The 13,051-nt window shown below is 42.0% G+C and overlaps 2 protein-coding genes across 8 annotated transcripts in view; one reads left to right on the top strand and one right to left on the bottom strand.

The window, feature by feature from the left end:
* Positions 1 to 62: 62 nt before the first annotated feature.
* LOC149915985 (UDP-N-acetylglucosamine transferase subunit ALG13-like) lies at positions 63 to 5,656 on the bottom strand. Of its 4 annotated transcripts, XR_016470984.1 has the most exons (5): positions 5,568 to 5,656; positions 4,054 to 4,952; positions 3,632 to 3,817; positions 3,287 to 3,425; positions 63 to 1,093 (listed from the first exon to the last, which is right to left on the bottom strand). XR_016470984.1 is itself a non-coding variant. In XM_090150100.1 (4 exons), exons 1-4 carry the CDS (start codon positions 4,132 to 4,134, stop codon positions 982 to 984), a joined length of 495 nt encoding a protein of 164 aa, XP_090006226.1. In that variant the 5' UTR covers positions 4,135 to 4,265; the 3' UTR covers positions 63 to 981. The 4 variants fall into 4 exon arrangements, 3 of the variants coding, with proteins under 3 accessions (XP_090006226.1, XP_090006227.1, XP_090006228.1); XM_090150100.1 differs by lacking the exon at positions 5,568 to 5,656 and having other exon boundaries at positions 3,655 to 3,817; positions 4,054 to 4,265; XM_090150101.1 differs by lacking the exons at positions 3,632 to 3,817; positions 5,568 to 5,656 and having other exon boundaries at positions 4,054 to 4,183.
* An 83-nt stretch (positions 5,657 to 5,739) lies between these two features.
* Positions 5,740 to 13,051, top strand: part of DCX (doublecortin) — a 124,770-nt gene continuing 117,458 nt past the window's right edge. For all 4 annotated transcript variants that reach the window (XM_090150092.1, XM_090150091.1, XM_090150093.1 and 1 more), the window contains exon 1: positions 5,740 to 5,826. The gene's annotated coding sequence lies outside the window, so the exon portion shown is untranslated. The remainder of the gene's footprint in view (positions 5,827 to 13,051) is intronic.

The following is a 13,051-nucleotide window of genomic DNA, read 5'->3' as shown; positions in this document are numbered from 1 at the left end:
GCTCACAGAAATACATTATTTGCACAGAAAAGTTTGTGAACTAGTCACAGAAGACATAGACATTCTGTTGCAGACACTATTTATTAAAAACATTGTGATTATGAAAAAAATGCCCCTTAATCCTGCAAAATAAACTTCTGTATTGTTTCTTTCACACACTTGTTGCACATTCAAAGTAACCCAACTAAACTGGGAGAAGATCAAACCCGACCACTCACAAACGGCTAGTGCTGTCTTTCTATATAAACGTTAACATTTGTCCAAGATTACTGTCCTTAGAGTGAAACTGAAAGCCCTGGTAACACTACTGCTGCGTACAGAATTCCTTGCAGGAAGATTTTACAAAAGCTGATCCTTCTGCAGCAGAATTCTAAACTGTGAATTACCCTTTCAAGGCAAACAATGAAAACAATACATGAAATGTGCAAAGTGAAGAAGCAAAGGATGATTCCTTTCTCTAAACCATGCTCTGATCTAGCTTTAGCTTTACCAGTAGCAAAAGCAAATGAGACTGGATGCTAGATGTTCTGTCCAGCATTCATCACTTGGATCATCAGGATCTACATTCACAGGGCTCCAGCTGAATGAAACATTATTTCACATTTTTCATTGATGCAAACTTCTTAGGTCAGGTATTTCACTCTTCATTTCTTCCAGGACATCCCTTGATTGCCTGACCAGCAACTCCTCTAGAATGGATGTGTTTATATTAGCAAATAAATAAACTAATCCAGAAGTCCAAATATGCTTTACCTTCTACCAGGTCAGTCAACTTGGAGTTCATACTCTCCCCTCCTTTTTGGCACTGTGCTCTTTTAAGCATATAGATGACTTTGAACTGGAACTGAACTGGAAACCATCGGTTGATATTAACAGGCATTTTCTTTGAGTTTGTCTCAGCTGGTGGAATCTTTAAGCATGGAAGGTCTCACTAAGAGATGAGAATGGCTTTATTATGGCCTTTTTATTCCTCAAAATTGTTTATTCAAACCCAAATTGTTTATCCAAAAACAAAGCAAACTTTTCTGGTTGTCCAGGAGGAAAAGGTTTCAAAGTTGACAAGTCCATTGACTGCAGTGTCTCCACGAGTGTGCTGTAAAAGCAGAGGAAACAAAAAAAAAGAACAAAACAAAAAATGTTCATCCCAAAGGAGATTTCCCTCCCTGCCCCTAATTTTCTTTCTTTCATACTACCTTAACACTGAAACATGTTCTTTCAAATTGCTATGACACTAAAAATAAGGACTTATGCTGAAATGAAAAAAGAGACTGCATAACTTAGTGAGCCCCAGCCATCACTGGCAGAACACACTTCAACATAAATCACAGCTTTCATGGTCCAACTTAACTCTGACTTTTCAGTCTTCCATGGCTGCAATGATAGTAGATTGAATAAAACCTGAGAATCTTTTCCAATATGGTTTATGGTGAATTCATCCCATGTGAATACATGGCAACATATTGACTCAGCTGTTATCTCTGGCAATCTGTTAGCTTTCAATTATCAGACTGCAAATAAGTCTCAAATGCTAAGCACTGTTCAAAACTGAAATAAAAATACCTTCCTATTCCTGAATGACAGACCTTTGGTTAAGGCTCTTTTGAAACACGCAAAATGCTATTTGGAGGGCAAAAGAACAAGATGCAGAATAAATAACAGGAATTGCATTTCCTCTGCTTTCAGTTAAAAGGTCGTTTGCTGATAATAGAGTGCAACAGATCGTAAACAATCATAAATAAAGAGAAAACAGCCAGATATAATCAAAACAAGGATAGCAAATGAAACTAATAGAAGCCAGAATGAACACGAACAAAAGGAGCTGCGCTTTTTTTTTCTTTTTCTTTTCCTTAAGTGAAGATAGCAAGTCAGTGAAATTCCCTGTCAAAGGATATGATGTGGTAGATTCACAAAATTTGGTCAAAAGGACAGCTTGCTAAGTACGTGGAAGACAGATGTATTTGAAGTTACTAACCCTACAGCACCTGGCTTAGGTCATCCCTGAATCAAACTACTCAAGTGTTAAAGGGAAAATAATAGAAGGAAATGCTTTTCACTCTTGTCCTACATATGGCCGCTGCAGACAGGATACTGAGCTTCATGAACTCCTCGTCCATATCAGTAAAGGCCATTCTTATGTTAGTTTTTTTCCTAAATACTCCAGATATTTTCATTTTTCTTATGCAGTCAACTTTAGTGCACTTCAGAAGGGAAGTCTACATGGCAATACAATGAAATTGAGTAGGGAGCAAGTTACTCCTTATAGCTCATGGTTTTCAACTGTTGGTCTGGGTTGTAGTAGTTGCAGGATTTAAAAAAGAATTAAACAGGAAAGAAAGAACAGAAAGGGAGTTAACAAAAATCACAGAATTGTAAGGATTAAAAGGGACCTCTGGACATCATCAAGTCCAACCCCTCTGCTAAAGCAGGTTCCCTACAATAGGTTACACAAAAAGGCAACTTGGCAGGTCCTGAAAATCTTCACCACCTCTCTGGGCAGCCTGTTCTAGTGCTCCATCAGTCTTACAATAGAGTTCTTCCTCATGTTTTTATGGAACTTCCTGTGTTCCAGTTTCTGCGTTGCTCCTTGTTCTTTGGTTGCTCACCACTGAATAGAGTCTGCTCTCCATCAACTTGACTCCCACACTTCAGATATTTATAAACAGTGCTAAGATCCCCTGTCAGCCTTCTCTTCTCCAGACTGAACAGCCCTAAGTCTCTCAGCCTTTCCTCATACACGAAATGCTCCAGGCCCCTCTTCATCTTTGTGGTCCTCCACTGGACTCTTTTTTGAACTGGGGGGCTCAGCACTGGACACAGTTCTAGATGTGGCCTCACCAGGGCAGAGTAAAAGGGGTAGAATCACCTCCACTGACCTGCTGGACACACCCTTTGTGATCTGACCCCAGGATACCGTTGGTCTTCTTGGTCACAAGGGCACACTGCTGGGCTCACAGACAACCTCTTATCAATCGGGATCCCCAGGTCCTTCTCCCCAGATCACTTTGCCAGCAGGTCACCCCTTAACCTGTACCGGTGCATATGGTTATTCCTACCCAGGCGCAGCACTCTGTCTATGGAAAAGGTACCTATGGAAAATCCACCCTGCAAATAAATGAAAGACAAGCACCCCTGAGGTCTGCGCCCAGCGAGGAAGCTTACTGAGGTACATGGTTAGTGTGATTTTGTTACAGAGAAAGATGTAAGTTTTCTTGCTACATTCTCAATACTGTAATAAGTTATGCCCCTGAGCACTGCATTCGGTTGGACAGCCGCAGCAGCTCCATACCTGCAGTTACAATAGAGAACGTGTCCATCTTTGTGGAGCTGACGCGCCAGCTCCAGCTGATGGTTGTTCATCAGCTTCTCATTTATCACCACAAGCAGCGGCTTTCCTTCCTCTAGAGTCTCCAAACAGCTACCTGCACCTGCAGGAGAAGCAGAAAGCAATCAGTGTTTGCAGCAACCGATGAAACAATCACCCTACTCGCTCCTGAAGCATCAGAGACTCCTGAACGTGGACGTTTTATCCCCACAACTTTCAGCTGTGGACACGAGCATCCAATGCCAGCTCAGCCCGGTGTTTCACAGCGCGGGCCACCACCAACCTCCCCGCCTGCCCCCAGGAGCGCACCTCGGCAACCCGCCAGGCCCCACCTGCGTGGCTTATGACCAGGTCGGCGCTCCGCAGGTCCTCAGCCAGCGACTCCTTGAAGCGGAACACTTCCCGCACGAAGGCCGGGCCGCGCTGAGGGGCGGGCTGCAGCGCGCCCCGCCCGATCTGCAGCACCAGCTGCCGGCAGCCGCGGCTCCGCAGCACCTGCGGCGGAGGAAGGAAACCGGGGGTGAGGCCGCGGCCCAGGACTGCCGGCCCTCCTTCCAGTGCCTCCCGTCCCCGCGGAACGCTTCCCACTTCCCGCCCTCCGCGCGGCTTCGCCCTTCCCCCCCACAGCCGCCCCGCGCAGGCGCGCGGCTGAGGCACAGCGGCCCGGCCGTGAGGGGCGGGCTGGGACCCTCCTCCTGCCGCCCGCCGAACGGGGCGTTCCGCCTCCTCACCTGCTCGGCCGCAGGGGAAGAAACGGCCGCGATCAGCTCGTCGAAGCTGGTAGTGCCCACGGTGACGAAGACGGACTTCATGGCCGGTGACAGCACGCTCTGCCGGCGGTCGAGCTGCGCCTCGGCTGCGGGCAGGCGGGAGCCAGAGGGCGCGCCGGGCCCGTCCCCGCGCTTCCCAAAATGGCGGCCGGCTGAGGGGCGGCTCCCGCTTTCCAGCTCCGCCCGCTGCGCTCCGTGCGGGAGAAGGGTCAGAGCAGGTGCGGCGCTTCGCAGAAGAAAAAAAGTATATTGAAAAAGGGATTCAGTTCTATGAGTTATTTTAGTACTTGCGGTCCGCTGTAACAGGTGGGGGGGACCGCTCGCAGCCTGCCGCTCCCACATCACAGCTGCCTGTTCTTTAAAGGCTGTGACTGACCAGGATGGGGTCGCTGGGTTTATCTCATCCCTCCCGTGACACTGACTTGCTTCGAGGATTGCTGCCTTTGTAGATGCTACTGTCCCTTCTTTCTTTGCTTCTGTTTCATTCCACTTCCTTCCCTCAAGTCCGCGTGGTGGGAAGGAAGGTGTCTCTCGATGGAAGAATTGCCAAAATTAACTAGATTTAAAAAGCCATTTATTTCATTGGAAAGCACACACTTTTACAACCACAAACACTTTCTCTTCAGTAAACAGAAAGTTTGGGAGTTCAGCTCTCAGAATTGAATTTGCCTGCTGAGACAGCACTAACACAAATACTGCTGCACGCTGATGTAAGTGAGGTCTGGAGATTCACAGCAGGGACTTCAGTGACAGGATGGATGCTTTGCCAGCTGGAGAGCTGAAGCACCATGGGGAATCCTGGGTGTCAGACACTGGAAAGCTAGCACAGTGAAATGCTCTCAGGGAAACAGTCTCTGAGCCTGTTGGAAATGAAGAAAACATGAGCTATCTAAAGGAGGCAGACTAGGACAGACACAGAAAATAGGAAACTAAGGAATCAGCAGCAAACAAACGTTCAAAATTTTCCATCACCAGCACCCACTGACATTTGCCTAAAGTCACCAGCCCATGTCAGTGGGCTTTTGCTGAACTGGTCTCCTCAACATAAAGATTCTTAATTTTGGCTATATACTGTGCCCGATCCTCCCCTCTTAAAAAAAAAATAATCACAGATACTGTCATAAACAGAGGAGATGAAAATGCATAACACGTTCTGATTGCAGCTCAGGAGAAGACAAAGGGAAACTGAAATCAAGACTAGGAGTTCTAATCTCCTAATTTCTTTTTCTCACTTTACCACTGACCAGTGGTAGCATCTTGAGGAGGTGTTATGTATCTGCAAAGCTGAATTTAGCAGCTTATCTCCTCTAAAAGTTCCTGTGAAGCTGATTACATTGATGTGCATAGAAATAAGTCATTAAAAAAAAAAAGCAAATTCTTATATTTAAAATATTTTTTTTTCCCCTCTTATCCTCCTTCCCTTGGCCGTTTGAAATGTGCGATTGGTATCACTGAATACAGGTAGGTTTCCTTACTCCCTATTGCCTTTTCTCTAAGTGCACCTCTTTCTGTTTCAGGCTGATCTTACTGCCTTCTTAAGAAGACTGATGAAAAGTGCTCCCTTGAACAAGTGTGTGTCGGCTCCCGCTGGGCTGTGATTCCAGGAGCCAGGGATAGGAAATCAGGCAGGAGCTGAGGAGGGAGATGGAAGCCTTTTCTGGAAAACATGCTGTTCGTGCTAAGCTGCTTTAAATAGTCGTGAAGATGAAGTCAGCAGTAGATTTATTAACTCAGGTACATTTTCCCTTTTGATGAAATCCTGTTGCAGAGAGAGAAAATGTTTATTTTCCACACAAATGAAGGAAAACAACAAAACATACAACAAGACAAACATGAGGTGTTAAAACAGATGACTCCTGTTATCCTCTTGCATAAAAGGAACTGGCAGCTTTCTTAAGTGTAACACAGCGTATAGTCCTATGAAGAGAAAGCTACTCAAGTTAGATATCTAAATCTATTTATTCCCTGAATTAAGTTTAATATATGCAGTCACAGATGTATGCATTGCTGAGCATTCCAAGAAAGATGTAGAGAAGATCAAGCCGATCCTGAGGATGCCTCTGATTGCCATGTTAATGGCTCATTCACAATGCTCATTAGCCCCCTGTTGTTTCCATTTAGCATAACAAGCTACATTAAAATTTATTTTTTGATTAAAGCAAATGGTACTAGCAGTAGACACAGGAAGAGGGTACTTTATCTTGAGAAACACGTTGTTAAACAAAACAATATCTGTCCTGAGTGCCCAGGGCTTTAGTGGCAGCGACCAGCCTCATGCTGCTCCTTCTGCTCTCTCCCAGAGAAAGGAAGCCAGACACTAAGAAGAGATGCAACACAAGCTAGGCAAGACCTCACCGACAGGGTGCAGCCCAGGTGCTCCAGAGAAAGGTAACCAGAACAGCTACAACAACAGGTCCAGTCAGCAGTTTAGTAACCACTGGCAAGAATAAGGTAACAAGATATTTCCAAGGTTAAACCGGGAAACCTAAATAGCAACAAAAATTAAGAGGGAAACCATCTCACTTCTTCCTTAACTTAGAGCCACAGCTTTAAGCAAAGCTCCCCCCACTTATTGTATGTCCTCCTACACATCACCACAACCAGAGGTTGTGGGATAAAGGTTCCAGGTGAGGCTGGTCAAGTCAATTAAAACATATTACTGCAATTTAGGGGCCTGACAGCTGATATATAAAAAGTAAGGGTCTAGAATGGTAGAAAGAACACTAAATTTGCAAGTGCATCAAGGATGAGTGCCAACATATCTGTAAACCTTCCTGAGAAAAAGGGTTAATGAAATTATTTTTTTAATAAGGATAGAATTTAATGTATTGAAAAGCTTTCTTTTCTACTTCATTATTTGATGTTAGGTTTCTGTTGTTCAGCAAATTACTGCTTGTTCATAATTAAGGTACTATAACTCAGCAGTTGCATGCTTTTGCTCTGCATAAATAAGTAAATCCATCATGGTGAGGTAAGTCTATGCATTCATTCTTCAGTTATAACAAGTTTAGAATGCTTGCCACTGTTCCTCAGCTACGATCTTGATTTCAGCTATCCAGTGGTAACTTAAAGTTCCTATCAACTAAGGTACTCTAAGCTACTGTCTGTATACGAGCAGCAAATTGTTTATGCTTTCCCTATTTGTTCCTTCAAACTTCAACATGCATGTAAAGTTAAATGAAGATGCTTTTAATAGTTAGTCTTTCTGATCCTTAAGTGAGAAATTGGAGTGAAGGCTTCCCTGTACTACCATAAGTTAAACTCCACTCTCTTAACAATGCTTTGGGAGACTCACAATTTAAATGAAACACTGAACTTTTTAGGAAGATACTGTCTTAAGTAGCAATAAACACAAGTAGGTTAAGGGAAAGACGAACAACAATCACAACCCCTTCTTCAGAATTTTGGAAGAATTTCTGATATCAAAGTAGTGCTTTTCATCTTTCAAGAAGTAGAAGATCTGATTGTACAAGAGCATAGTGCTTGAAAGACATTTAACTATACTTAGCAGGTTCCTAAAACAAGTCTAATGTTACTAGTCAAATAGCAGCAGTCTTTCAGCTTATTCAAAAAATGTCATAGTAAGCACCCGTATAGTACTTTACAGGTATTATAGTTGGAAAAATTATCACAGTGAAAAAGAAACAATCAAAGAAGAAACATTCACCCATATCCTAGGCTTGTAGTGGAAAACTCCAAAAAGGTAGAATCTCTGGAAAGAGGTCCTTCTCCAGGGCCAGTCAGACCTTAAATGGGGTCTAGGAGGGGTGGAGCCAGGCTCCAGCCCTTCTGATCACACAGGTGAATTGCCTTCACCTGTGCTCCCATGGCTTACTGAGTTCTTGCCTCACGTGATCAATCAGTGATTCAGGCCGTGACTCAAACAGTTCCCATACAGCATCTATCAATAGAGAGTCTTTAACACACAATCATTTTTTGTTGGTCTTGTGGAAAATACTTGTAGGGGAAACTGTTAGGTTGTGGTCTGAACTGATGATTGGACACCTGGTACAGTGGTATGGCTGGCCCAGGAAGCACAGGTGCAAACAATTAACCTGTGCAGTTAATACCATTCTCCTTGTCCTATTAATACCATCCACAGGAGGAAGATTGACTTCTAACATGAACAGATAGCAATAGGAGAGGGGGAATGGTATCAAACTGAAGGAGGAGAGACTTAGATTAGATATAAGGAGGAAATTCTTTACTCAGAGTAGTGAGGTAGAGTAGAGGCTGTCCAGAGAAGTAGTGGATGCCCTATCCATAGAGATGTTCAAGGCCAGGTTGGGTGGGGCTCTGGTCAGCCTGATCTAGTGAGTGGCAATCCTGTCTACAGAAGGAGGTTGAGACTAGATGAGCTTTAAGGTTCCTTCCATCTTATTCCAGCTTGATGTTTTCAACATGTTACTGAAAAGTCAGTGTCTTCTGCGGTTTATGCTCACAACATTGCCCTGTTTAGGGACTAGAGGGAAAAAAAAACCTCACAAATAAACTTGCTTTGGAATTTTCACTGGGCAATGGAGTTTCATTCCACTTGCACACTGAATTAGGCTTGTTAAGGTGGGCTTAAACTAAAATGGGTAAGGAAAGGGGAAGTGATTCATTGAGGGACTCAGTCCCATCCTCATTTGTAATGTAGGCCATAGGCAGGCTGAGTGCTTATGTATGATTCATTTATCTGTAAGAACTACACATCAGTCGCAGAATGATTTATTTGAAGCTGGTCCCTGCAGTTCTAAGGCAGGAGAAGATCAGGTAATCCAGACTTTGTATTATGCTTTGTTCTTGTCTATTTTGTCCTGTGCTGCCCTTGTGCTTTTATGGATACTTGTACAAGCACACAGGAATCTAGCTCAGAGTGATCTGGCAGATTTAACTGCATTTGTTCACAGTTAATTTGGTTCCCTGAGTTACACAGGCATTAATATGAAAATGCACACATAAAAAGACAGGATTGTGGCATGTTGGGTTTAGGTAGGTGCAATTGCCTAGCTTTTAAGCCAATGTCTACCTCTTGATTGCCATTAGTAGCTGGGATGGCATTCTTTTAGCCATGTGATTCAGGCAGTGAGTGACTGCTGTGTTTGGGGCACAGTTTGTGTGGAGCAGTCCCTTGCTTGGGCTGAAGAGTCTTTGCAGATCTAGTTTCTCTCTAGGCTACATGTGTGCACTGAGGGAGTGTGAGATGTTTATTCAAAAGAAGTATGGGGTCAAGCTGACATAATGTAATCAAAACCCAAGAGAAAAGTTAGAAGAGGGATGAAATAGATGATATTTTCTGATGAGAGCTTGTGACCATCTGTGCTTTATGTGGCATAATTTATATTGTGGTATCATTTTCCCATGACAACATCTGGGCAAGAGACTAGAGATGGACTGAGCGCAAGCTGGTTTTTGTTAGGTGAGAGATTATGTATGCTGCTTTCTTTCTCCTTAGTCTTTCTTTGAAATGTTCCTGGTTTTCTTTTGATGGCTCAGTTTTGAACACTGTCCCTTTGTGTTCAACTCAGCTTGCCATAGTTTGCCCTGAAAACTCCATAATCATATTATTCACCCATAAGAAAGTGCATGAAAATAAACTACTTAGTTCACATCTTGCTTTTTGAAAACTGTATATTGCCTTCAGTTTGCTCTTGGAGACTAAGGACTACTCACAACTGCTATAATTAAATTTTGGCAGGAGAAAAGTAAAGAAACCTGTAAGCCTGCAATGTCTGATTTTGTTTGAAGGAGAAGAGTTTTTAATGACTAGTTAAAACCACAAACCTGTCTTTCCTTTACTTTGCATTTCATGTCCAGTATGCTTGGATACAGTGGATCACATGAGGGAGTATATTGTTTCATTTATTTTTACACTTTTGTTGATTTGCAAGATAAGTAAAGATGAACTGGTGTTTCTTGTTGACTTCATATACATTTAAACTGAAAAAATGTTTACTTTTCCTCTCTCGTCAAGCTGTGATGTGGTCCCTGTGAGGGACATTTCTGTTACTGCAGGGAACTGTCAAAATTTTACGGAGTATATTTGAGGGAATTATTCCTTCATATTAATGTGATTCAGAGATGCTTGTTGTGGGAAAATGACAGGAATGTTTGTCAAGCAGAGTTAAATGGTATACTTTGAAATATTTCATCACAACACTTCTATACACTTGAATTGTCACTTTATGGGCTTGTTATTTTACAGTGAGGTTTTTAGGCCTGGAGATGCACAAAAGCTCTAACTGAATGTTGACAGTGAAGGGAGTGTTAGATAATCTCTTCCTCAGGGCCAACTAAGAGGGCAGATGCTGAAGCAACACAAAAAAGCTGTGTCCACCGACTGAATATCCCACTTCTGTGGTGGGAGAATGGGCTTAGCTAGAGTGAGCATTGTATCAGTTCATATCTGACTACTCTCATGGATTCTTTTTTTTTAAATACTTGGTGGCACCCCCTCAAAGCTCCAGGTTTTGGAGTTGTAATCATGATTTTTAAGGTCTTCTGCTTCTGGAGAGGAGATTGAGGGAAAAATTACTCAAGTGAATCTTAAGGTCCTTAAGACTAAGGTATAAATAATACTTGTATATCTGTAACTATGTATCTTTTTATTGCTTCTGTTTACTTTGTATTTAAACAGTGTCAGGATTTTCTGAATCCTGACTTTCGGAAGCTCTGGGCTTACTATTCTGTGCCAATGAAAGTGAAGTTCTACTGGACTTTGCTCCACATGTAAAGCAGATCATCTTTACAATTGGATATAGTGTGTACTATGTGAATACTTGCCATAGGAAGTGTGGCTCAACTGACCTGTTACTTAATGTCTCTGGATAGGCTTCTGTCAAGGAAAAATTACTTGCGTTATAGAACCAGAATATGTTCTGGGCTTAATATGACATAAAATTTTTCCAAGTTGGTCATTTCCAATGAAAGGTGGGAGGTTGTAAAATAAATAATTTGAAGAATATTTTCAATACAGGCTGGTGTACAGGCATAGGAGGCAGGCTGAGCTCTACAGCAAGGCGTGTTATCGTGACTAGATATTGTGATGTCTCTTGGCAACGGGTCTCTTCAGTTCCCCAGAGAACATCTGCTGGTGACAGTGTAGCACTACTCCTTAGTGTGCGTGGAAAGCATGTACTGCTACTCCTGCCTACTAGCTACTAGCAAGCATCTCCACAGCAAAACACTGTGTGAATGCCTTGCTGTTTTATATCTCTGCATAATCCCTCTGACAACCAAATCTATTAAAATTCATTTTCATCCAGGTAAATCCAACTCCCTGAAATCAATTGAGCATTGTTCTTTGAAAGCATCTTGTGCTGGTGTGCATGTAATTAAATCCTGAGGTGGCTTTGCATGCATTCTACAAGCATCAAGATGCAGTCCATGTTTCAATTTTTCTTTTTTCTGATGTTCAATTTTAAGGGAATTAGAATATTACACTCAAGTAAACATCTTTATGTCTTTAGTAAGGATCTTTGTTGAATGGAGTTCCTCCCTTTGCCTAGCCACTCCCTATTGTGCAGGTACATAAAAACATCTGTACTCACCACACATCATAAGAATTGATAAGGAGAAGTCCTGTCTAAATTTTGCCTTCTGTGTGCTTATTATTTTCTGATGGCTCTCAGCAGCAGCAATTTTTGAAGGCACTTTGAGTTGCTCTTCAGAATTCTTCAGGGATTCTGAAGTCACTCTACTGATAAAGTTACTTTGGACTTTGGAGGGATATAGACAGGCTGAATATTCCATACTGTATTCTAATCCTGCATGAGTAGAAAACAGAAAAGCATGGGAGTTGTGCGAACATGATCAGTGGCATTCATACCACTAGAGGGCTGCCTGCATATGCTGCATTGATCAAAAGGCATCAAGCATGAAGGCTCCTTTTTTTGTTTAGCCATTGCATTGCGATGAGTATTTTTACATTTGCAATTACTTTTTCCTTCTCAAACTGGCTGTCAAAACCAAAGTGAAGAACTGAAAACATGACATGCACTTCCAAGCCTAACAATGGAGGTAGCCACCACGGTTCTGCAAAAGGCCTTAAATATCAAAATATGTCATACACTGAATCTGCCTGTTGAAATATTGTTCAAAGGGACTGAACCATCTGCATCCTCCCCAGGCCTTTGCACCAGAGGCAGGGGTGCTAAAAGGAGCAAAAGAGTTATGATTCATTTATTTTTTTGCATTAATAAGATGGTAAAATATTATTTACATCTCAGTTTTATTGGCATTAGGGATCAAAGTGGCCACTAGATACTTGCTGAAACTGTTGAGTTCAACTTGGAGATTCTTTAAAAAGTTCTGTCTGAACCACCTTTTGTTTGTGTGCTTATATAACAATCATGCTGAGGAGTACTGATGAAGAAATATTTTTGTTATGCGCACTTTGTTTATGACCTTTTTTATACCACTAGAAATGCTACAAATATTCTATGCAGCGGCAGACCAAAAGATTTATATTATGCAGTAAATTTCACAAAGATGTTAATTTATTTATTTATTTATTTATTTATTTTAATGTACTAAGGATGTATGTAGAGAGAGGTGTAACAGATTTCTGTTAACGCTTAAGGCTGGTAAACTTTTGAGCATGTATCCCAGTGCACTGTACAAACATATACTCTTATTTAGGTATCAAAATATGGTAGAGTCTTCCTTCGGGATTTCTTGCATTGTAATTCCAAGATAATATTGATCAGTTTAAAATAAAGTTCTTTTGTTAGAACACACTCAAATATTGGATCAGATTAATCCTAGGTGCAATTGTATGGACTTGGATCTAAAACAGATCTCAGTGTTGTATTTGGGAGAGTCATTATTGCTGTGTGCACTAATGTCAAAGCAAGGCTGTTTTGGATTATTTTGTTCTTAAAGGAAGTGTTACTGAACTCATTGTAATCCCATTTTCTCTACCCTATAGCATAGTTATGCATGACCACCTATACTTTCATCTACAGTAACGCTGTCT

Source organism: Phasianus colchicus, chromosome 14 (assembly GCF_987193195.1).
Source record: "Phasianus colchicus chromosome 14, bPhaCol1.hap1.1, whole genome shotgun sequence".
Lineage (NCBI taxonomy): Eukaryota > Metazoa > Chordata > Aves > Galliformes > Phasianidae > Phasianus > Phasianus colchicus.
The sequence above is the reverse complement of the archived record's forward strand: the minus strand, read 5'-3'. Positions and strand labels throughout refer to the sequence as shown.

Coding starts and splice junctions, on each gene's coding strand:
- LOC149915985 (XM_090150100.1), bottom strand. CDS start 4,134: ATGAAGTCCGTCTTCGTCACCGTGGGCACTACCAGCTTCGACGAGCTG. Junction 3,426..3,654: donor CCTGGTCATAAGCCACGCAG/GTGGGGCCTGGC, acceptor CTTCTCCTGCAG/GTGCAGGTAGCTGTTTGGAG. Junction 1,094..3,286: donor GTTCTCTATTGTAACTGCAG/GTATGGAGCTGC, acceptor CTGCTTTTACAG/CACACTCGTGGAGACACTGC.